Raw genomic sequence first — 26,558 nt, 5'->3', positions numbered from 1 at the left:
AGAGATGCAAATTAAAAACACAAGGAGATACCACCTAACACTGATCAGAATGGCCATCTTTAACAAATCAATGAACAACAAAGGCTGTCAAGGATACAGAGAAAAGGGAACCCTAGTCCACTGTTGGTGGGAATGCAGACACAAATTCAAAAAAACCTATGCAAGCCTATGTTCACAGCAGTGTTATTTACAATAGCCAATTCCTGGAAACAGCCTAAGTGCCCATCAATAAAGGAGTGGATCAAAAAACTGGTACTTTCACACAATGGAATACTACACAACAGAAAGAAAGAAGGAACTACTACCTTTTGCAACAGCATGGATGGAAGTGGAGAGTATTATGTTAAGTGAAATAAGTCAGTCAGCAAAAGACAAATACCATATGATCTCACCTATAAGAGGAACCTAATGAACAAAACAAACAAATGAACAAAATAGAACCAGAGGCATGGGAACAAGGAACAGACCAACAATGACGAGAGGGGAGGTGGGAGGGGGAGAAGAGAGGGAAGAAGGGGAAGGGTCTAGTCAAAGACCATGTGTAAATGACCCATAGACATGGACAACAGGTTGGGGATTGACTATGGGAACAGGGGTGTGTGTGTGGCAGTGGAGAGTAATGGGAGAAAAATTGGGACAACTCTAATAGAACACCAATTTTTAAAAAACTGGTACATTTATACAATGGAATACTACACAGCAGAAAGAAAAAAGGAACTCCTACCATTTGAGACAGCATGGATGAAACTGGAGAGTATTATGCTAAGTGAAATAAGCCAGTAGATGAAAGACATACTATATGATCTCATATACAAGTTGAACCTAATGAAACAAACAAATGAGAAAAATAGAACCAGAGGCATGGAAACAAGGAACAGACTGACAGTGACCAGAGGGGAGGTGGGAGGCAGATAATGGAGAAAGAAAGGGAAGGATCTAGTCAAGGAACAGTATAAATGACCTGTGGACATGGGCAACAGGGTGAGCATTAACTGTGGGAGCTTTGTATGGGTGATGCATGGGAGAAGACTGGGGGAAATAGGGACAACCGTAATTGAACAACAATAAAAAGAAACTATTGTTTCATATTTTTTCTCTAGTTTTTTAGTTGTTTAAAAGAAAAGTAAATCCAGATTCTAGTACTCCATCATAGCTAGAAGTGGAAGTAATTGCATGTATTTTAAAAAGATTTTAGAAGACCTAAAATAGCCTCCTATATTTATGCACCTATTTACTGTTCCTGGCTCTTTATTCCTTGCTATAAATGTGAATTTCCATCTGGTGCCATTTCCCTTCAGCCTGAAAAATGGCCTTTTGGCAGTTTTCATAGTTCAGTTCTGGTAGCAATGTATTTTCTCAAGTTCATGTATCTAAAAATAATGTTCATTTTGCCTTATTTTTGAAGGATATTTTTGCTGGATATAGAATTCTAGGCTTGCTTTTCTTTTGCCTTTCAGCAAGATATTGTTCTATTTGTGTTCTGGTTTGTATTATTTCTAGTGAGAAGTCATACACTATTCTTATCACTTTTCATTGTGTCTAGGGTCAGAAATTTTTCCTATAAAGGGCCAAATAGCAAATATTTTAGGTTTTGTTGGATACATTTGGTCTCTGTCACCTAATTATTTACTACTACTCTTTAAAAGTATTAAAAAAAAATCCTTAGCTCGCAAGCAATATGGAGAATAGCGCATAGCTGGATTGGTCCTGCAGGCTATAATTTGCTGATTCCTACAAGATGTAATGTGCCTTTTTTCCCTCTAGCTACTATTAAGATTTTTCTCTTTATTCTTTGTATTTAGCAATTTGTCCATTATGTGCTGATGTACTTTCCTTTGTGTTCATCCTCCTTGGAGTTTCTTAAACTTGTACTTTGATATTTTTCACCAAATTTGGGAAATTTTTTGCCATTTTTTCTTCAAATAAATTATGTTCTATTTCTCTCTGGCACTTCAATGTATATGTATTGTATTCCTTAATATTACCCATAGCTCACTGTGATTTTGTTTCTTTTTTTCAACCTTTTTTCTCTGTCTTCTATAGATTACATAATTTCTATTTCTTTCTTTTTTTTTATGTGTTTTATTGATTAAAATATTACATTTGTGCCAATTTCCCTTCCCTCTGCTCCCCTCCACACGGTGGCCCCCCTCCCTCCAGTTGTCCCCCCCTTTTAGATTATGTCCATTAGTTGTGCATACAGTTCCTCCCAACCTCTCTCCGTCTATTTCATTCCCTCCTACCATGATCCCCAATTCCTATATCATCTCCCTCCCTCTCCCCACTCCCCCTCCCTGTTGACCTCCCCCCAATATGCTTCCCGTACCCCCAGTTCCTTTTCCACTCTCGTTGCCTGTTTAGTTTGCCTTTGTTTCATCTCCCTAGCTTCTGTTTTTTAAACCAGTCCCTTTAACATCTCATATAACAGTGGTTTGGATCTAATGAACTCTTTCAGTTTTATTTTGTCCTGGAAACACTTTCTCTGTCCTTCTATTCTGAATGACAGTTTCGCTGGATAGAGTATTCGTGGTTGTAGGTTTTGGATTTTCATTACTTTGAATATTTCTTGCCAGTCCCTTCTTGCCTGTAGGGTCTCCCTTGAGAAGTCAGCTGATAGTCTAATTGGGACCCCTTTGTACATAATTCTTTTCTTCTCTCTTGCTGCTTTTAAGATTCTCTCTTTATCTTTAATTTTTGACATTTTGATTATAATGTGTCTTGGAGTGGTTCTCCCTGGGTCCAGTCTCTTGGGAACTCTCCTTGCTTCCTGGACCTGCAAGTCTATTCCCTTCCCCAAGTCTGGGAAGTTCTCCTTTATTATATTTTCACTCAATTTTTCAAGTTCTAGTTCATCTTCCTCACTCTCTGGCAAACCAATGATTCTTATGTTGGGCCTTTTATAGCTGTCCCAGAGGTTTCTGATCCTCTCATTGTTGCTTCCCATTTCCTCTCTCTGCATTGGTTGACTGCTTGTTCCTTCTCCATATTCCAGTTTGTTGAAATGAACTCTGGATTTTTTTTCCTCACCATCTGTCTCGTATGTGGTTTTGTTCCTTTCGTTATGAATGTTTTTCGCTTCTTTCATATCTTTTTCCTGCTCTTTTGTGAATTCTGTAAGCCACCTGATAACAATGGCCCAGAACTGAGCCTCTGACAGGTTTCTTATCTGTTCATCTGTCAGGTTCTCTATCTGTTGCCTGGTGAGCTGTGTCACCGGGATTTCTATAGTTGTCTGCCTCATTTTGACAGATGCATTTTGTTTTCTTGGGCCGGCTGTCGGGGGCAGTGCCTGTGTACGCATCACAATTCAGTGACCGGCGCCTGTCCGTGACCTATTTCGCAGCCCTGTGGTGCTTTCTTTGGGGGCGGGGGTCCAAGGTGGATTCACACAGTTATTCAGCTAGGAGACCGGGATCCGTCCTCCCGCCCCCCTGGGCCTCACTATTCAAGGCGATGCGGTGGCTGTTTTCCCCAGTGCTGGGGTTGCGCACCGCCAGGGGCTTGACTGCCTCCGGGCTTTTTCGCCGCCCCGCCGCTGTCCCAGGTGCGACCGCAAACAGCACTGCCCTCTTTAACTCTTACCTGCCCAAATGGCACCGCTGGTTTATAACTTCATATGTTGGGCTTCCGTGTAGTTTTATTTTCTGGAATTTCTAGTTATCCTTTGTTTTGAAGTAGTTGTATTCCTCTCTAGTTGTAGAGGGAGACCTAGCGTGTCCGTCTAAGCCTCCATCTTGGCCGGAAGTCTTAATTTCTATTTATTTCATATTAAGACACTTGTTTTTTCTTCTGTGGTCTACAGTCTACTCTTAAACCCAATAAATGAGCCTTTTATTTTATACATTGAACATTTCAGTTAAGAATTTTCATTTGGTCTTTTTTTATAGTTTCTATTTTTATTCTGAAGTTCTCTTCCTCCATTGTGACCATATTTTCCTTTAAGTCCTCCAACATGAAGTTTGAGTTAAGTCCTAAAACAAAAATTTTAGCTGCTGTAAAGTCCTTGTGTGGTAATTCCAACATTTGGATAACTTTGGGATGTATTTCTATTGTCTTTTCTTTTCTTTTTTTTTTTTTTTTAGTATGAGTCACAGTTTTTGGTATATTTTCATATATAGTAATTTCCTATGTATTCAGGGAATTTTGAAGGATACTTTGAGGAGACTCTGAATTCTGTTACATTTCACTGAACAATGTTAATTTTTGTTCAAGCTGTCAGTTACTTCACCTGAACTCAAAGTCCAAATTCTATGTCTTCTGTGGTTGATGGTCAGACACTAAAATCTCCACTTAGTACTTTTAGTCATCCAGGTGTTCCCTTCCACCTTTACACCCTATAAAGCTCTTCCTCTTCCCCATGCGTGAATAATTCAGACAACAGCCCTAGGTTTGAATAGAATTTATAATATGCAGATTTGCGGCTTCTCTCTCTGCAGCCCTTTTCATTCCATGAGGTTTAATGAGTATTTCTTTTCATATGCTTCTCATAATTAAATTTTAATATGATAATTTATGTTTAATGAGTAAATCTTTAATTTGAAGCATATACTTGATGAACTGTGTGGTTAATAAAGCTTATTAGTAATATTACTACATGGCAGGTCAGTTTATTATCATTTATAAAATGAAACAACTAACGCATAATATAATTTAGTAACTTGTCCAAGTTCACATAACTAGTAGGTGGTGGATATGAAGTCTAAGCCAATACATTTTGGCCTTAGAGTCTGTGCTCTTAACCACTTCACACGCTGCCTCTCAGTTATTTAATTTCATAGCTGTGTAAATATATTAAGGCTTAAATATTTCATCATAAGATAAAAGTTGTAACTTAGGAGAATTATCATATCCTCAACTCTTCACTCATGACTGATATGAGTTTTTAATTCTCTCCTGAGATCATATTTTAATGGATGAGAGGGAAGGAGGAAAAATGTCAGTAGAAGTGCCAAAAAGGGAGTGAAAGGCTTGGGGGGAAACTCACTTGCTTCCCAATTTTGTATATGGAGTACTCAAGCAGTGATTTGGAGAATTAGAAAGCACACACTCTGAGGCCAAGGTGGTCCAGAAGTAGAGACAGCAAAGGGGTAGAATTTCTAATCCTCTTAAAGAAACTGAGCCTCCATTGGGGAAGCACAGGTTTGCTGCACGTTTTGTTTGGTAGGGGAACTAAAAGGGAAGTTATGCCATTTCAAACAGGCAAATATTGCTTAATGAGATTTTTCTCTGTAAATTTTTCTGTAAACTTCTGCTTATACTATGACTACTAGGAAATCTGTTTAAAGTAGAAGTCTGTTTAATTGAGCTTTGAGCCTTTTATATTTCTCTACAGCCCTAGCCTACTTATTTTTATTTTTTTATTGTATTTTCCCATTACCATCAAGTTCCCTTATATCCCCCTCCCCACCACAACCACCACACTGTTGCCCATGTCCTTTCTCCTTTTTGCTCAGTCCCTCCACCCCCTAATTTCCCCCCACTTCTAGCTCTCATCCTGTTTTCTACCTGAGTCTGTCTCTATTTTGCTTGTTAGTTCAGTTTGCTCATTAAAGTCCATGTATGAATGAAATCACATGGTATTTGTCTTTCTCTGACTGGTTTATTTCACTTAGCATAATGTTCTCAAGGTCCATCCATACTGTTGCAAAGGGTAAAACTTTCTTCTTTTTTATGGCCGAGTAGTATTTCATTGTATAAATGTCCCGTAGTTGATTTTATCTGTTTATCTACGATGGACACAGGCTCTGAGTTTTTAGGTTAGTTGTCAGTGATTGCTTCTCTACATAGTGGTTCAGAGATCCAGGCTGTTCCATCTTCTGGGGTCACCACATTATAAAACGCCATAATTACTAAAGTATCTCTTGCAGGAGAAAAAGAGGAGTAGGTGTACACTCTTAAAAGTCTGGGTTCAGAAGTTATCCACATCACTTAAAATCCAGCAAGCCATAAGTAAGAATAAGCCATGGCTATACCTAGATGTAAGGAGGGCTGGCAAATAAAAACTGTGGCTGGGAAGCTGCTACATAGTCACAACTCTATACCATGGAAGAGGGAGCACATATCTTAGAGGACAGCTAAGTGTCTGTGCTACAGGCATACAGTTAAAGAGGACTGCAGTTATCCTTATGTATGACATGCTTTTGCTATAGCCATAGTAATATTTGAGCTGTCAAACAAAAATGTTGGAGAATTTACATTCACCCCTATGATCTTGACAGTTTTTCAGTAAAGACTTCCCTGATAAGTCAGTGGTGATATTAACAAATATGGATTTTTTTATATTATGTTAAGAAATGTGTCAACATTTAGAACATCTCCATGACTCACTGAACCAATATTTTCCAAATGACCAATGCAGTATATTAAAAATTATTATTATATGGGTTTTAGAAAGTGTGATAGCTCAATGGATTTTAATGTAACAGAGGACAAAAAGCACCGTGATATGGTTTCAAATTCCACATTGCTACCCACTATTAAGAAACTACAACTTCTCAAGTTTTGGGGTAATATCAAATATTCACAATTATATGGAAAGGCTATTAATTTATTCCTTCTTCCAACTACTTATCTGTGTGATACTGGATTTTCTTTATATACTTCAATATATAAATATACTTCAAAAATTATATCACAACAGAACTGGATATTGCAACTCAGCTGTTTCCTACTGTCAGATGTTAGAGATTTTTTAAATGTTACTCTTCTCAAATTTTTTAATTGAAAATAGTACTTTTTCAAAAAATATGCTATTTATATTAACACAAAATGGATTTATTAGTTATTTTTAATGAACTAATAAATGCTTAAGATTTATCAGTTTTAATTTCTAGTATAAGAAATACTAATAGATACAAAAACCATGTAAACAAAAGCTCTTTGGTGTCTTCAGTGATTATTAAGACTATTCAGTCCCTGAGACTGAAAAGTTTCAGAACCACTATTCTATACAAAATTGCTGTGAATGAGCTTGGTCCATGGCATCTGAGAACTACCATATCCAGCTTAACAGTTTTACAGTTTCTGTGTTACTTATCTCCAAGCCGGATGCAGCCATCACTGTGAAGAATACGCCAAACATAAAACACAGATAATTTGTTTACTCAGGTCATAAGTATGTTGATTTGGAGACTTTTTTACAGATTCTAACTTGCACATAAAAGACTAGAAAGTCCTTGAGCATGTCATATAACCCCTCTTAGCCTTATTTTTCCATCTGGAAAAAATGAGATGATTAGAATAGATAATTTATATATTCCCTTTTTCTAACATTTTGTTACCCTGTAACTTGCATCCATAGGTGCTGCATAATCTTCCAAAGTGGTTGTTGACTATTGAGGTGGTATTAACTGTAGAGACCGGTGACTTAGATTTATTATTTTAGGGATTTTACCCTCTGGAGTTCTCTCCCTATCTCTGCCTTTGTGTGTATTAATACCTCAATCTGTGCACTGTAGAATGCCAAGGCAGGTCAAGTGCAGAACCTGGGTAAGACGTAAGTATACTCTCATCTACATGCATATATGGCTTTTAAGGAATAAAATAACTTGTAGTCCATGTATACTGATGTCTCAGAATTGCTTCTTCTAACCCAAAACATATTTAAAGCATTTTTTCTTCTTGACATTTGAGATGCTTGCTTTTGTGTGGGGTTAACTTTTCTCCAGAATTTTAAACTAAGAAAACTTTCTATTTTTGTTTTTAATGAAATAAACAGCAGATAGTTAAAATTTGCCTTCCAAACAAAGTGACCTATCTCCCTTCTTAGGACTGGGATGTAAGCAGTTATAGAATGTCCATATATGGAATGACTCAGGATTTACAAGCCTGCTCCCCTTAACCAGTGTATTTACAAGGCTAGTTTTAATGCTCGTTTCTCTTATTATGGTACAATACCATATAACCTTTTAAACTTAGGTGAACGTCTTTTAAAAAATGTTTTATACCTGTCCCCTAATTTCGAAACCCAATTTTTCCTCTTTATCTGGACTTTAATGTTAAAATATTAAGAGACTCCATTATTTTTTATAAACTATAGTTTAAACCACAAGCAATTTTTAAAATCTTTATAATCAGTTAACATGTAGCTTTTAAGTACCTATGTGCAAATTACTGCAGATGGTGCTATGGGGAGATAAAATAAAAAAGAAAGGTCGTTGTTACTTATACACAAGTACAAGATGATATTTAGCAAATGACGTGTTCTGGAAATTAAGTATTAGCCAGACTGATGAGCTAAACTTCAGTTTGCACCTCTGCCATTTGCCCCACTTCACTGTCACCCGTGCTTAGTGACAATTAAAAACTAAACCTTAAAACTTTGAAATAAGGTAGTTCTCTGAAAATTAAGCCAGTAAAATCTCAACGTTGTGCTTTTCATTATACGTCATTGAAAGAAAACCAAGAAATTTCCATGGCTAAAGACTGAAGAAACTCCCAAGGCACTAATAAGATGACCAGAGATATAAACTCCCAATGTGGTAGGAACTTAAAAGTTGTATTATTGTATTGTTATTGGTAGTATTTTATACTGTGTGGAGAAAGACTATATCAGCACAAGTGGGGTAGATGACATGTGCATGTAATAGAGGTAGCCCAAAGAAGCAGAAACTGGCAGTGTTTTTATCATTGTGAATTAGGTTTCATAATAATTTGATAATATATCTTTTAAAACCAGTTTACCTTTCTTTACTTTGATGTCATGCTCACCAAGCAACTTTTTGTTTACTAATTTAGTTTTCAAGATAATTTTCCATGGTCTTCCATAGGGTGGCTTGCAAATCCCTGCCCCAGATATGTTGGTCATTGATTGGTAACAGTGGTCAGAGGGGCTGGATAGCATAAAAAAGCAATTTTTTTTTATTATTGTATTATAAAATGAATTAACATACTTTACTTGGTGACATAGAAATGTCATGAGAAGTGAATAACAAAAATTATAATAATTTTGAGAGTCACTAGTTTGAACAAAACATTTGCAACTACTACATTTGTATTGTGCTTGAATATTGACATAATGCTTTGTAGTGAGGTATGCTTATTATTCTGTTACTGTACTGGAACTGGTTTATCCATTTATTCACTGTATGTTTATTGAGTACTTACTTTGTGCCAGACACTGTTAAAGGTATTTTGGGATATGCAAGTGAACGAAACAGATACAATCCTTTCTTTGTAACACTTATGGCCTGGTGATGAGATAAACACAATGGACTAAGGAAACTTTATGGTTTGTGTTGAGCAGTGAGACAATTGGACAGGTAAGGTAGAGTCGATTGTTGGACAGCTTTGGATGCTACTTTAAGGAATTAAATCCAGTAGGATGTAAGGAGCCAACGTAGGTTCTTCAAGTGGCAACTGACACAGTCAAAGTCACATTTTAGTAAGATTAAGGTATTAGGTAGCATCTGAGATGAGAAGCAACTTGAGACAGAAGAATTAGGGAACAATCATTAAACTCTAGACATGAGGTAATGAAAGTATAGAAGGACCAAGAAAGATGCATCAAGATGTTGAGAAAGAAGAAGCTAGCTGAGTTTGGTGATACCAGATAGTTATAGAGAAATAGAGACAAGAATAAAAGTTCACCAAATTTTGAGCATAAATATGAGCTAGAATATTTATCCACTCCTATGTACTGGTAGTTAAAATACATATTTAGAAAAGTTTTCTGAAAATCAGTTTTCAAATTGCATTTTTAAAGAAATTTTTGGTCTGATATTTCTATTTCTTATAATCCTCTTAAGGAAATAATCAGAAATATAAATAAGCATGTACAAAAAAGTTTATATGTTAGTGAAAAATTTGACACAACCAGAATAACCAACTATAGGAGATCAGTTTAATATAAAAGAGTGAAGTAGAAGCCCTTTCATCCAGTCTAGAAGATTCATTAATTTGTTGATTAATAGAAAAATTTTATTAAAGTGGGGAACCATTAAATTGGTATATACATGCCTTAAATTTTTTATTTTAAACATTATATACATGCATTTGTCAATTTCTGCTACAAGGTTATGGCCTTTCCTCTGAGTGTGATTCTAATCATTATAATGGCCATTAAATATTATCTACTGTGTGCAGTTTGGATTTCTTTAAAACACTGAAATTTCAATACCTATCAAACAATTTAAGTATATAACTCTATATTTTTTTTACTCTTTTCCTGTTGTCTTCCCATACTTAATTTAACATGCAAGTTTTTAATTACTCAACTTTGTTCATTGCCACTCCATAAGCCACTCTTAAGAACTAATGTTAGGCAGCCCTTAAAATGGCCTCCAGTGATCCCTGCCTTCTAATAATTATGACTGTGTGAAATTCCCTACCCTTGAGTGTAGCAGAAGTGATGGAACATTACTTAAAAGATTAGGTTATAAAAATACAGTGGCTTCCCTTTTGGGCATATGCTGTCATTCTCTCTGATTTCTTGCTCTGCAGGAAACAAGTCGCTGTGTTTTAACTTATGCTACGGAGAGGCTCAGGTGATGAGGAAGTGATGTTCTGAGCCAGCAGCCAGTGAGGATCTAAGGTGGATCCTTCTCTGAGTTGAGCATTGAGATAATAGATGTCTGTAGGCCTGGCCAACACCTTAATTCCAACCTTGTAAAAGATTCTAACTAGAGCTACCTAGTGAAAACATGCCAGATTCCTGAGCACATAAACTACGGTACAATAAATATTTGCTTTTTAAGGCACAAAATTTTAAAATGTGTTATACAACAACAGATAGCTAAGACATGACTGGATTGATCAAGAGGAAGGTCTGTCATCTTCAAGCTAAGTGTCATTATTCATTTCACATTTTAATTATTAGAATATAAATTTGTATAGATTCTGATAAATTTAATAATGAGGATTTAGAAACTGAAACTACACAATAATCAGAAATTAAAAAGAAAATATGAGCCATCTTCTCAGGTGAGAGTAAATACAGATATAGTTGGGGAAGAGACTAGGATTTTATTATTTCTAGCTTCCTGTCAAACCTCCTCAACTCAAAAGTAATAAATTTTCTTGACAAACCTTCAAAGCGGATAAGTAGGAGCATATGTGAGGCTAAAGAAACATCACCTTCATTGAAAACAGCAGTTTTGTTGAATAAATATAGAAGTAAAATAGAGTAGCCTGACGACAATGCTGAAACAATTAGATATTAAGTTTTAATGAACTATTTCATATTAAGATATGCTAACCACAGAGGCCAATTAACTATTCTCTAAAAACTGTTTTGGGGTAATCATGGAAATGGTTAAAGATGACAACCATCTGGTAGCCACAAGTTAGTCAGAGTGGCCTGCATCTATTCTGATAAATCATTGGTATATGAGGTCTGTCTGGAAAAAGTCCAGCCATTGTTAATATAATGAGAATGGTTTGCATGACATTGATGTGACCTGGCAGCCAAGGAAAGTGGACTGGAATGCACATGTGTGAACAATGATGACTTCACTGTACCAGTCAGTGGGGGCAGTAGATGCCATTGAGTGAGCATGTGTACTGTGTGGCCGTCACATTCAAAATGACTAAGCGAGTAGAGCAATGAATCTGCAGCAAATTTTTCTGTTAAGCTTGAACATTCCTCTGCGGATACTATTCAGGTGATTCAGAAGGCTGCAACTATGGGCAACTGGTGATTGACATCTTCATCATGACAACACACCTGCTCATGCATCACGTCTTGTGCAGAGTTCTTTGGTGAAACATCAAATCACCCAGGTGACTCAGCCCCCTACAGCCCAGATTTAGTGCACTGCAACTTCTGGCTTTTCCCAAAGCTAAAATCACCTTTGAAAGGGAAGAAATTTCAGACTGTCAATGAGATTCAGGAAATACAATGGGGGCAGCTGATGGCAATTGGGAGAACTGTGTGAGGTCTCAAGGTGCCTACTTTGAAGGGGACAGAGGTGTCATTGTCCTATGTACAATGTTTCTTGTATCTTCTTTAAAAAATGTCTCTATTTTTCATATTACATGGCTGGATACCTTCTGGACAGACCTCATATTCTGATTGACCAGTAACCACTCATACTGGTAGTTAGATATTTTTAATATCACTCTTGTTCTTAGTGAACTTTAAGTAACATTTTTGTTTTCTTTAGCCACTTGTCATCTGTGTGTAAATTGGACTATGAGAGGGTACAGGATCTCTTGTGTCTTATTCATGCCCAAGTGTAAGGCTAGGGTAGTCGTATAAATGAAGTCACATGATTAACCTTGTACATCTTTCTGATGCATCACTTTTACTCACTGGTGTCAATTTCATACTAAAGCAAACAAAAATGTTTTATGGACTAAAATGCAACAATTACATATGTCTTAAGAGAGAGGATATTTTCAAAAAAATGTGTCTTTGATGGGTGACCTTAGACTCTCATTCTCTACCTCTATTATTGGCATTTCAGCAGAAAATTGTGAGAGGCACTGATTTAGGGTATTTGTTGTTATAGAGTTGCTTTTACTACAGTTGGTCCTATGGTCCATTTCTGTGTTCCTTGCCATTCTAGAGAACCAAAAGTAAAACTCCAGAGATCGAAACTAAGAATTTATCTCCAGTATCTCTGCTCTTCTATCAAGTTTAATTTATAGCCAACTCAAAGGCTGATAATTTAATATGACTTTTTTATGTGAAAATATTTTAGTTTGCTAGTTGCCTTGAAAATATCTTCTTGCTCTAGCTGGTGTAGCTCAGTTGTTTGGAGCTTGTCCCACAAACCAAAAGAATCGCAGGTTTGATTCCCAGTTGGGACACATAACTACATTGCAGGTTAGGTCCTCAGTCAGGATGAATGCGAGAGAAAACCACAACCAACTGATGTTTCTCTCTCACATCGATGTCTCTCTCTCTCTCTCTCATCGTCCCTTCCCCTCTCTCTAAAATCAATAAGCATGTCCTTACTGAGAATTTTTTTAAAAGAATCTTCTTTATTCTATTGCTAACAATTTATAGTCTTTTAATTTTTTCCTTCCTAATTATTAGAAACCCATGTATTTAGCTATTCTCTTTCAAAGACCATTTTAAGAAAAGGTTACTCTGTTTATATGGATATTTTGTACAATGCTCTCCATTTGCAAATAAAGAGGTGCATGTAAGAGTTGAATAGGAATTAGGATTGGAAATTGCATCATTTCTTTCACTCTTTTGAGTAAGATCATCACAGTATAGACTAATCAATTGTATATGAAGTGCACATATAAAGATTTTATCTCAATAGAATTTTTTAATGAGATCACTAGCTAGTAGTACTAATAGTCGAAGAATAGGAAGCACATGCTAAGTGCCCTAGACACCTGTGCCAGCTCTTTACCTAACCAGCCATATGACTTCTTAATTTTCTGGTCTGCAGATGAGTAAGAGGTACTTAGGCCCCTTGCAGTTTTAAGATTCTAGAATTCTAAGCCTATGTAACTAGTGCAGATTTTCTAAACTTTGCATGATAAATGTAAAAAGGGGAGACAAATATTTTGAAGTGTTTCTAGAAACACTACCAGATTGAAATTACTGCTAAACTTGATCATAACTTCAGTCAAAGAATATTAGGTCCTAACATGCTTGTATCTTGTATGTATGTATACTATTTCTGCTTAAATTTTCATATACAGTATTCCCTCACTTATAGCGGGTATTATATTCTAGACCCCCACACGATAGGTGAAAATCCGTGAGGTAGGAACCTTACATTTATTTTAGTATTTATATATATTTTAAGGCTTTATAAACCCTTCCCACACACTTATAAACTGTTCTCAGTCCCTTATTAACCTTTCCCACTCCCCTATTAATCTTTTCCACACTTTTAAAAACACTACTTATGTTCTTAAACATATTCTACACTCTTAATCCTACATAACTTTAACAACATACGTATACAGTACCACAAAATCCCATGATATAGTGAAAAATCCATGATAAATCATTAAATATAATATTTTTAAAAATCCCACGATACAGTGAGGCCACAATAAGTGAACTGCGATATAGAGGGGGACTACTGTAATCATGTTTCACCCTAACATTTAAAAATGAAGTAAAATTAATCTCTTTATGAATTTTCCTTGATATTCAAACACTGAATCAATTTATATAAAAATAAGCTATGGACAGACATTCTGCTAGGTACTAAGGAAATAAATATGATAAGCAAAGGTCCTCCTCTGCCCTCACATGTTTATAAGACTCCAGTTGCAGAAGCCTGATCTAGGAACCTACGCTAGTAAGGCCCTTGAGTCAGATAACAGTTAAAAATATCATACATGGCATCTCCCAAGAGTATGTCTGTAAAAAGGCAGTTCTCTCTAGCTTCTTGCAGTTTGGACATATAGGTGAGCCACAAGAAAATGAATTGAATCTGTTGTTTCTATTGATTTAGTCATTTCATGTAACTCTCACCTATAAATGTATTACCAGACAATATTGATATAAAACAAAGGATATTATGGCAAGTATTTTGAATTTAAAACCACCATGGTGGACATACCAATAGTATAATTTAGATAAATGTTGACCTCCTATTAATGAATATATAAAGCGCTACCAAGATCTGCCAATGGAGGAGTTATAAGTGGAAATTTATTTTTTCTGATTCATACACTATCTGTGGCCTTTTTGATATATTCAGGGCTTTAAGACCCTATTTTGGGCATTGTGGTCTTGCCATCTAACAGGAAAACAACTTTTAATGCTGCCATACACTGAATGCTAAGATTTCTAAATATTAGAAAAAATTATACTAACTTTAATATGCATGTTTTTAAAATATGGTACTACTGAACTCAAATATAGTCTAACTTTAAAATTCTGTAAGTTCTTTTAACTTATATGATTCAATTGTAATTGACAAGAGTATGTGACGAAACATATTTCACATTTTTGCATTGTTCCCTGTGAGACATCTATTGTAAGAAGTGCTGCAGGCTGTCGTTTTTGTCTGTCATCCAGGACTTGCTGGCCCAAGCGCTGTGTACTGGACTTAGTGTTGGTCACGAGGAGGCGGGGGAACTTGTAGTTGAGCCAGGCGGTTTTGTTATTGCTTTAGAATTAAAAGCATATGAAACAGATACAGCTTATTAAGGTTGTTTTTTATAAATAACATAAACTTAACAAAACAATAAAGTTCATATACAACTTAAAATAGAGTTTAATGCTGTAACCACTGAAAAAAAGCATGATTATTTGTGGGGAAAACATTATTAAAAGCCATATTCCTGAATATGAATTATACAAAAGATAGATTATATTACTTGAATTTTAACTTTTAGGGATTATAAAATGTTATTTTGTGGCAAGTGAGATGAAGTAAGTATTATCATCATTATTGCTATTTTATATACAAGATTTTTGAAAACATCTTTGTAGCAATACCCTTTCAATTTGGGCAGCATTAGGAATTTTGTTCCTGTTAATAAGCACAAAAAGTGTTCTAATCATATACTTTTATAAAACTGCCTATTTTATTTAATTCCATAATAGAATTTTTGAGAGAATATTCTTCCTCTTCTGATCAAAGTTTGAGGGAATTATAAATTTTTACTAGAAAGCATTTCAAATATTGCTCATCTTCCATAGTTAGCATTGGCTTGATTATCTGACAAATCATTCCAGCAGCCTTTAGGTCTGACATATCTTATATAACATCATCTGCATTATTATTATTATTATAGCAGCCATTTAATAAGCAGATAGTAATATTTAAATAATCATTATCAGATAATCAAATCTAACATACTCTTAAGGGTAAATTAATTTAAGAAAAAACATTACTATTACTAACATCATGATTGTACAACCAGTTTTACAACTTTTTACAACTTTTAGTTACTAAATCTGATTTTTGTGTTTATTTTTCAAATCTTTCTTTAATGCAGTCTCTTAAAATAAACATAAATGCGCAAGTCCAGCTTGATCAGTTTTTCAGTAGTTTTCCAGCCTTTCTTGGTTACTTAAAAAAAAAGAAAAGAAAAAGAAAGGAAGGAAAGGAAAGGAGAAGAGAAGAGAAGAGAAAAAAAAAAGAAAAGACAAGAAAAAGAAGAGAAAAGAAAAGAAAACAGTCCACTTAAAGAAATCTCCCTGCTGGAACTGGTTTCTTATATGCCACATATGATTAGGTTATTGCCATAGGAAGAAAGTGAGCTGTTTTTTGTTCTTTCTTTGTTTTTTTCCCTCTTACAGGAACCCCCTTTTGATTTAAGGCAACAAACATTTCTCCTCCACTGTGTGTCCATTTAGCTGATGCATATGTGTTGTAATGGTTTTCCAGAATTAGTTCTTTGAAGTTGCAATCTTCATTGCATTCTTTCTGTTAAAATAACAAACAAACAACATTATCCAAATTAAACAAAGAGTAAGCAGTAATATTTGGTAGAACTAAAACATATATGATGTGGGCATAATGCAGTTAATTAGATATAGGTTAGCATATATGCAGAAAAATGATATTTAATTTTTTTTAAAGATAAAATGATACACAATTAGTTATGCAACAGATTTTCAAACATGTGGCTTTTGGCAGGCAGTTGCTACTGTTCTTTAATATTAGGAGCTATTTCCCCTTAATTAGCAGCTCTCATGTTACTCTGCCCAAGTCACTCAATCCCTAACCACTGAGACTTGGATATAATTAGCACAACCTCTGCCTCCCTCAGCTAAAAGACATATTTCACAACCTTTCTTCCTTTGCTGCTACACTGCCTGCATTCGTGATGGAAAATAAAAAGTTGATTTGTTTTTCACCCAACCATTCATTCATTTGGTTAAACCTATGCTTTTGTGTAATTAGCTGGTGCTAGGCATTGTGCTGGACTGTGGGAATACAACAGGAGGCCGACTTTTACTGTGGGATGAACTGTTGCATGTTTCACATCGTAACAAAATGGGAACAATGGGAATGCTTGCAGTTCAAAGCCCATGATTTTGAGATTGATGTTGATAAACAAACTTCTGAATTTTTTCCCAAGAATTTTTATGTCAGCAATGTGCAAATTGGGTAAACTTTAACAAAAAGAGCTTTAATACTGATAGATGGAAACTTTAGATTTTGAGTATCTAAAATGCACGTGGAATGTTAGAGCTGGAAGTATCCTCAGAGGTTAGTTAATTTAATTCAATTTACAGATAAAGAAACCAAAGTCCAGAGAGCTAAGCAATTCATCCAGTCATACAGAAAACATTTTTCTTAATGCTTGAATATAAAATATTGTAATTAAATCATTAAATTATATGGTCAGAGAGAAATTAATTCCACTTTTATTTTTCAGAAAGGCAAGATGTTCTTGATAATAAAATAAGTGAAAAATTAAGGCTAAGCTATTAATTATTAATACCTTTGCATAGAGTTTTCCTTCCTTGTTCATTGCAAGAAAATATTCACTTTCCACCCCTTTGATTGCCACAATTCCAACCTCCACTGTCCTGATTTCCATGATATCTGCAAGGAATCACAGAAAGATATGTCAGTTATTCATTCAGCTTTACATATTATGCAAGAATGGCTATTTGTCTTCATTTCTGTTTTATTTGGAAGATGTTAAGATTTTTAATGTGATTATTTAATTAATCTAAACCCCCTTTAACACATACACACACATATCAGATTACTATTGATTTTTATTTTGTAGAAAAATATATCTGGATTGAAATAGTTACATATCTGAAGTTAGCTTTTTCTTCTCTAGAGTGACATTTCTAATTTACAAGAATAATAACAGTAACAATAATAGCTAAGGTTTAGTGAACTCATACCAGATGCTAAGAATTGTTCCAGGGCTTATGTGTTGACACATCTACCTATGACCAAGACTATGGAGGTGTGTACTCTTGCTGTCCCCAGTTTACATATCAAGAAGCTTAAATAGAGAGAAAGATAGTGACTTGCCCAAATTACCTCAAATGATAAGGGGCAGAAGTAGAATTTGAACCCAGATGGTCTGTCTCTTAATCATTATATAATACCATAAAAGTATATAATAAGCTAACATCTTTGTTTTTCTACTTAAATTTTGTCTTTAAAATTATTGCTAACAGAATCTCTCTTGAATATACTGAAATTGAAAAATAATCCAGTTAAAGCAAATCTAAATGATGGTAAACATAGCCTACCCTTCAAAAAAAATTAATTTTTTTGATAGATGAAAAGATAACTTAAAACCAAAGTATGAATCTTATTCATATGTTAGTTTATAAATTTATACCTTTCTAATTGATTGTTTAATCTTTGCTAAGTTTTATCAATATGTATTATAGTTATCACAAGAGTGTTAACCTATTTTTTTTATCATATATCTTTTCCTCATGTGCTATATTTTAATGACCCATACTAAATGCAGTAAAAACCTCAAGAAATTTTTTAAATTCAGTTGGAATTAAAAGTTAAATGAACATTTTTATGTAATTGCTGTTAATACTTTCAACATGACTTTCGTGATTTTCTGTCAAGCCTGGATTGTTGAGTGGGAAATCTTAACCATTATATATTCTATTACATTTAAGGCTATAGATTCCATTTATTATTTCATTAAAGTACATACAAAAATACACCCAGTATATCCAAAACAAAAACTCTTAAAACATAACAATAAGAAAACAAGCAACCCAGTTAAAAAGTGGACAAAAGATCTGAGCAGATTCCCCATGAAAGAAGATATATAACATGAAATAAGCATATGAAAATCTTCTCAACATTATAGGTCATTATGAGATGCAAGTTAAAACAACAATGAGATACTATTGCATAACTATTAAAATGACTAAAATCTAAAAAATTACTGACACCACCATATGCAGAAAAGGCTGCAGAGCAACCAGAACTCTCATTCAGTGTTAGTGGAAATGCAAATGGTACAGCCACTTTGGAAGACAGTTTTACGGTTTCTTTGGAAACACCAACCACACTCCTATCATACAATTCAGCAATCCTGCCCTTAGGTATTTACCCAATTGATTTAAAAACTCATGTCCACACAAAAACCTGAACATGAAAGTTTACAAAAGAGTTTTATTTATAGTTGCCAAAACTGGAAGTAACCAAATGTTCTTCAATATACGAATGGATAAACAAACTATGGTAAATCATACTTTGGAATATTTTTCAACAATGAAAGGAGAAGAACTATCCAGCAACAAAAAGCCATGGTGGAACCTTAAGTGCATATTGCTAAGAGAAAGAAATCAGTCTGAAAGGCCGCATACTGTGCGACATTCCGGAAAGGGTTAAGTTACACAAACAGTAAAAAGACCGGTGGTTGCCAGGGGATTGGGGAAAGGCGAGAAGGGATGAAAATGTGAAGAATAGGATTTTTAAGGCAGTGAAACTATTCTGTATGATACTGTAATAGTGGATACATAATGTTTTTTATGCACTTGTCTAAACTCATATAACTACATAAGGCAAAGAGTCAACTTTAGTGTAAACTATGGACTCTATTTAACAATATGTATCATAATAGGCTCATTGGTTTTAACAAATTTACCACATTAATGCAAGATGTTAATAATAGAGGAACTGTGAGCGAGTTTGGGTGGTATAATGGGAACTACTGTCTACTCAATTTTCAGTAAATCTAAAACTGTTCTAAAAGTGGTCTATTAATTAAAAATACAGTCTAGTTTTAATTAACAATTTAATATGATTGAGTGTGTAAGACAGTGTTTATACTGACATTGTTTATTATTCTTGTCCCAAATATGTAGCACATCTGGGGTTTGTTATTAGTTACTGTTACTGTCTTCAGTGATGGATTAAGATCTGCCTACCAAGTTGATGAGTTCTCTTTGCGAAATATGGACAGTTATAAGGAGTAAGGTTATTATGCAAACACTTTAGGAAGTGTAAGAAATACATGTATTCTATATACAGACTACTACTACACTTTGTACTTGTGTGGTATGTCTCGGGTGCATTGAGATGGAAAAATAACTGAGGTCCAGTAATATTTTAGAAACCTGATCTAATGACTTTTAATTATGATGTCACGAAAATATATGGACATGAATAAAATATACAACAAAATTCAATTAGAATTTTCTCCTCATACAGAAAAAGAAAATGAATGATACCCAGCAGTATATGCCAATTGCTAAAAAGAATAGGATAGAAAATAACTTCAATAGAAATTCAGAAGAAAGAGGTGTTGTGTGTCCTAGGAGATCAAGGGAAGATTTGAGGAACACACAAAACTTGAATGAAATCTTGAAGGATGGAAACATTTGAAATAAGTGAAATGGAAACATAGGTTGGAAACATCATGCTAATTCAAAGAGAAACGTATACTAAGACCACTTAGGCAAAGATTCCTACTTCATGTTCAGAAGATTGAAACTAGCTGTCTGGAGTAGGAAGTATATCTAAGTAATAGGAGAAGGTAGAAAAGGAGTTAGGACTAGATTATTTAGGGCCTTTATTGTCAATCTAAGGAATTTTAACTTTTACCTGTAGACAATGAGGAGTCATTGGAGATTTGAACTCTGAAAAATGTCAGGATATAAATTGTGTTTTAGAAAAATTAATTGGATGTGCAGTGTAAGAAGAGAGCATAATGGAACTATGTAAGCCCACTTCCTTCCTATGCTAATGTTGTCAGTTGATGTTCACATTGACCTATAACCCATATTTAAAAAGCTCTTTGAAATCTTCAATAACTTTTAAGAGTATAAAGGAGTCTCAAGACTAAAAAGTTTTAAAACAGCTTTTCTAAATTAATTCTATTTTTTCTTGTCTGTTTAACTGTAGTTTGGCTGTACCTTGTATATTGTGCCCTTATATTTGTGAATTGACTATCTTTGGCTATTTTATATAACTCTATATGTACATGGGCTTATAAATTAAAATTCCATGGCACATGCTTACAGAAATGCTCAATGTGCTCTAAAATGTCTGGAGAATTTCTTAATGATATTTAAAAGTATCATATTCCAAAATGTAATTAAATTATGTAAGTAAATAGTAAACTGTGTAAAATATTTATGTTTTGTCAGCTTGCTTACTAGTTTAATGTTAGTCTGGCTTTAATTAAAGAATAAGGCTATGATTTTTGCACACTGACTTACAAGGATAGCAAAGAATTTTTCTAAATATGTCTGTATTTTTAACATATGAAAATATTGCATGTAATTGCCCTAGTTATTATTGTGTGTATTTGCTATTTTAAGTTCAAAAGAATTACTCTCAAAGGGCAGTAGACTGTTGATTCTCTCTCCTCGTAGCTCCTCTGGGATATCTTCAGTCCTTCCCTTCCTTGCCTTTTAATTACAGAAATCCACTTCCCAATTTTTCTTTTTTAAATCAAGGATGTTTTAAGATCTTCATAGACCCTAGGTACTGTTATTTCCTGAGGCCAGCCTATGGAGATCAAACATTAAAACACATGCATGTTTCTCATTAGATACAATATTTTATAATTATTTCAAAGTTTGGTATAAACTTTCTTTTGAAATTATTGGGTCCAAAGTAACTCTTTGAATTCACTATAAACTTTATAAAATGAATTCATTAACTATAAACTTTTCTGTAAATATTGTACATTCTTAGGAATTCTTACAGTGAAAAGTATTATCAAATTACTTTCAAATGTTATAAAAGATTGATAAATTTTATATGTTAAATATTTGCTAATCTCTGTTTTAATTTTCTTTTCAAATTTTCTTCCCAGTGTCTTAATTTCAAAGTTTTTAAAAAATTTCTGTTTCATTTTTCCTCTTTCTGTCTTTTTTATTTATTGTTTTTCCATTACAGTTGTCCCATTTCCCCCCCTTTTCTCTCCCCTGCTTCACCCCAACCCCCCTCTCCCACAGTCAATCCCCATTTAGTTGGCACGTCCATGGTCATTTATACTAGTTCCTTGACTGGACCATTCCCCTTCTTTCTGCCCTTTTTCCCCTCCCCTGTTCCCCATGTTCACTGTCAGTCTGGTCCTAGTTTACATGTCTCTGATTTTATTTTGTTCGTTTGTTTGTTTGTTTTGTTCATTAGTTTCCTGTGTTAGGTGAAATTATATGATATTTGTCTTTCGCTGCCTGGCTTATTTTACTTAGCATAGTCTACATTTATAAGACCTTGAAGTTTTTATAGGCTCTAGGCTCTTCCCTATGGGCCAGTTGAATAAAATGCCCTTGCTCTTAACATTGAAATCTTTTCAAAAGACTACCCCAGTTCCTTTACACTAGCACCACATTTCTTTAATGTATAGAGTAAATCCCAATTTTTCTCATTTAACTCTTGTATTCTAACTTCCAATCTCTTTATTGGCTTTCTCTCTTTAGGGTCATCAATGACCTCCTAAGTGCCAAACCCAAGAGTTTTTTTTAATAAATCTAGCTTTCTTCTGTGCACCTTCTGGCACACTTGGTATCTCTTGTTCTATCCCTAATCCTTGCTGTTTGTCTAATCCTACACTGTTCTGAAAAATGAGTCATTTTGTGTAACCATACCTATAGATCATTTTTTGCTAATTTATTATATTATTTTTTATGCTTAAAAGTGGTTATTTTTCCATTTCGCTGTCTGACATACATATTATTCCAGCCTCTATAGTTTTAATTTTAAGCATATCTTTTAAATCCCCCCTGGATTTTATTTTGGGATATGGTATGAGATGAAATTATAAACTGATAATTTATTCCTGAAAATAGCTAGCTTGTTTTTTTCAGTATTATTTATCGAATATTCCATTTCTTTGTTTACTGATGCAATGTCTGTTTTTTGTCTTATATTGGTTATCTTGTTTTTTCCAATTGACTTATCAGTCTGCTACATACCCACACTAATTTACTGTACATTACCAATTTTGAAGTGGCTCATTACATTTGCAGGTGGTTCTGATCCTAGGTGTTACTTAATATATATATAAAATAATCAGGACCTTTTCCACATAAAAACCTTTCAAAGAAATGAAGATATTGGCCATACACCTCACCAAGCAAAGCTTCTGTTGTTTCCCCAGCCCTGGAGCATCAATTCCAGACTTTTGACTACTCTTTACCAGCTATGTTATTTACTCAAAACCAGCTTTTCAGCAAGAACCAAACCAATATAGATAAAGAAATATTTATTATTTTTCTTAATAGAGATATAAACCACAGTAACATCATTTCTCCATCTTTTTAAAAAATATTTTTAATCACTTAACTATTTTGGAGTTTTGATATAATAAAAAGTGTGCCTGTTAAGGTTATAAGTTTAACAGCATATGACAATGAATGAACCTATTTATATAATAGTGAAAACAATCATTGCTTGATTAAATAATGAAAGGATTTACTCATCTAGATCATGAGCAAATTTATCTCATCTCTCTAATCACCAAGCATTCATACTCAATAAAGCTGTAGATGCACTCAAACTGTTCTTTTCTAAAATGGAAAAATATATCATTGATTTTCTTAAAACTATATGGAAGTTGAAAAAGATTCTTTTATACCTTTAGTTAAATTAATCCCCCAGCACCTTGGAAACTTCTGGTTAGTACACATACAATATCTTAAGAAGGAGTGAGTTAAATTTCTTAATTCAACCTAATATAATATTAACTATTTCAGAAGCAGTGACATACTGGTGGCTTATATTGAGGTTGCAAAATGTTCAGGACTTCATTCATGTGAGTAAATTACATTTCCTATATTTTGTTTTGTTTTTTTTTGTTTTTTTGTCATGCAACACATTTTTTCACTGAAGTTTAAGTCTTTCTATTTCTGTCTGTTGTTTAGTATTCCTGACTATCAGAATTATTTATGTTTTAATTCAACCACCTCAAATTCTGTGTGTTAATTAGCAAAGAATAAATTATAAGTACATGATATATGAGCATATTTGAAAATTATGGGACCCAACATATTAGCTCTTCCTTTCATTTATTTGTTACTGGCAAATTTGAGAGGTGTCTTTATCTCTAACAGACAATACATTTCTTCTCCATCTCCTATTAACCATTGAACTCTGTGCTTTTTTACCCCATTTGAAGTTATACATTTTTATCATGCCCCTTTTCTCAGGAGGCATATAGGGCTTTCTATTCTCTCTTTGTCATATCTGCAATGCTTAAATCTTCAAACTTATGACAACAAATGTCATTTATTATGTTACTTTATTTTTCATTAAATCAAAACCAGTCATTTTTCTCTCCAACTTTGTGAGCAAAGACTATTCATTGTTCCCCGATTTCCATTCTCCTCTTCTTCCACAGCAATAAAATTTTTAGCTAGCGGCACAAAATTAACACTACATTTCCAGTCTTCCTTCAGTTTAGTGTGGCCATACGACCAAGTTCTAGCTGATGGGATGTGTGAAGGGTCCCATAACAACTCTCAGAAATCTTCTGTAAGAGGTAGGTAGCCGGAGCTCTTTGCACCCACTTTTTCTTCTTTTATTCCACCCTCCTGCTGGACTAGTGGTTCTAACTTAGACTATGGAACAGGACGGTCCTGGAACAGTGAACTGAATGGAGCCCGGAAACTCCTAGATGTTTCTGTGGAGCAGAGGTGTAGCTTCTCCAGATGTTTATTTCATTGGCTATCTTCTTATTGATAGTTTGGATACCCTAGGCTTTTAAGATTTGTTTTCTTCTTGGCTTCCTTCCTAAATTAGTTTTCTTATCCCCTTTAAGATGCTTACCTTCTCTAATAAGCTGAAGCATAGAAAAGAATACCTCAAACCTTTTCACTTTCACATGTAGCCAAGAAAAACAGCTTACTTACATTACACATGACTGATGACTATCACAAACACAGGGACAAACACAACAGATACATCCCAGGTCACTCCAAACAGTTTTCTTGGTCCTTACAGACTGGTATTTTTCCTGGCAAGCTGTTAAGTTCCTGGAAGCATTTCTTCCAGTTTTCTAGATAAGCCCCTTGTCATTGCCTCTGTATTTTGTTAATCTTCTAGAAAGTGAAGTATAATCCTTTATGAACCACTTTGATGTCAAACCTAGCTTCTTTCAGCAAATGTGATGATAGAGTGCAAATACTCAACATATACCTGACAGAAATGATTCAAATTGTTTCTATCCCTTTACTCATTCCTCTGCTGTGTCCATTTCCTCAACTTCTAGGCCTGGTGGATGTTTTGGCCAAGGCATAGGATAAGGAGTTGGAGAAATCAAGGATCATTTAAATTTGGCTGAGTTTGAAATGACATGAAGAAAGTTAGGGGGATGCTATTTTTATTGGAGTGGAACTGATAATGTATTTGTATTTTATGAAGATATTGAGCTTGACGGCCGTTTTCTGTATCTTGTTCCTGAGTTTGGCCTAAGCAAATCACTCTGTGATCCAAATCCACAGTAAAATTCTAGTTGTGCTTGATGTATAGGATTAATGAAATTTTTTGTTAGCAATGAAAAGTCATTTTGCATAGCACAAAAAAAAATCAGAAGATATCAGACTTTGAAAAATATGGTGATAATGCTAGTGTTTTCAGTTTTTTAATATTTAATATTTACTTAGTGTTCCCAGTGTTAAAAAGAGGTGTTTTTGTAGATGTAACTTGAAGTTTCATCACATGTACTCTCCTACCCCTCTTCAATCGGCAATCACATCCTGAATTTCATAATTTCCAGGCTCTAATCACAATATTGAGGTCTTCAAAGGGTGAAGCAGGACTTAAATATTGTAAGCATGAATGATATTAAGGCATGTATTGAAGCGTAATTACCATTTCTATTTAATCCCTTCCTCTGTCGGTAAATGGAATCATTGAACACTTTCAGTGTACTATGGAAGTGAGACTTCTGTGGTGGGATGTGGACAGATAGTTCCTCAGTTCTCTTTCCTTATCATTATATCTCATTTTGAATTTGCCTATTATTGTGTTTTCCCAGAGTCATAAAATGTTGAAAGAGATGGCAATATATTATACCCATTAGCTTCTCTCTTATATTATTGCTAATTTCAACCACTTTTAAAGGCATAGCTTAGTTGTGACCAAGATCTCTGTAATTAAGATGAGTTTAATCACTGATGCCAGTTGGTGTTGTAAATGAGGTCCTCAAGTACTTTTATTCTGCTGTTCAGTAATCAGAGTATTTAATTAAATAGTCTATTAAATTATTAGTGACATGTAATAATTTAATCATAAATCAATGCTTTGGCCTTGACTACAAAAACAAAGTAATTTTTACCATTCTGACTCTAAGAAAGGGAATAAAAACTGTTTTGCTATTAAAAGCCAAATAATTTGTTGGTCTAAGATTTTTAGAATGAAATAAAATAATGGTTATGAGTCACATAGAATTTATTAGAATTAAATATAAAATATTTTGATGATTAATTTTAATGTTCCCTACCCTTCTAATAGAAAACAAATTACATATAATTTTTAAAATATCTCTGAAAGTAGCAGTTTTGTATGTAGATGATACTTTGTGAAATGAATATTTATCTCAAACCAAGAAATGATTCTTTAAAGCAAATATGTTTGAAAGCAGAGTAACACAAGTCTTAAACTGACAAATGTAGATAAATTGTTTATAAGAAAATAAATTACTCATATACTATTTTTAACTTGTTTCATTCTTAAATTTATTTTTAAGATGGTCTATGAGTCACTTATTTTCTTATAAGCAACTTC

The 26,558-nt window shown here is 34.2% G+C and overlaps 2 protein-coding genes across 2 annotated transcripts in view; one reads left to right on the top strand and one right to left on the bottom strand.

Annotated features, from left to right (window-relative positions):
- Positions 1–26,558, top strand: part of FAM227B (family with sequence similarity 227 member B) — a 194,036-nt gene that overhangs the window by 49,821 nt on the left and 117,657 nt on the right. The window lies entirely within an intron of this gene.
- The window catches only part of FGF7 (fibroblast growth factor 7), a 59,079-nt gene continuing 48,526 nt past the window's right edge, over positions 16,006–26,558 (bottom strand). Inside the window, exons 3-4 of the mRNA XM_090271987.1 lie at positions 17,320–17,423; positions 16,006–16,295 (exon numbers count right to left, since the gene is read on the bottom strand). Coding sequence (XP_090128113.1) covers positions 16,101–16,295; positions 17,320–17,423 — 299 coding nt within the window. The 3' untranslated portion in view covers positions 16,006–16,100. The remainder of the gene's footprint in view (positions 16,296–17,319; positions 17,424–26,558) is intronic.

Source organism: Furipterus horrens, unplaced genomic scaffold, assembly GCF_987537825.1.
Source record: "Furipterus horrens unplaced genomic scaffold, mFurHor1.1.pri manual_scaffold_3, whole genome shotgun sequence".
Classification (NCBI taxonomy): domain Eukaryota; kingdom Metazoa; phylum Chordata; class Mammalia; order Chiroptera; family Furipteridae; genus Furipterus; species Furipterus horrens.
This window is presented reverse-complemented; position numbering and strand designations above follow the sequence as displayed.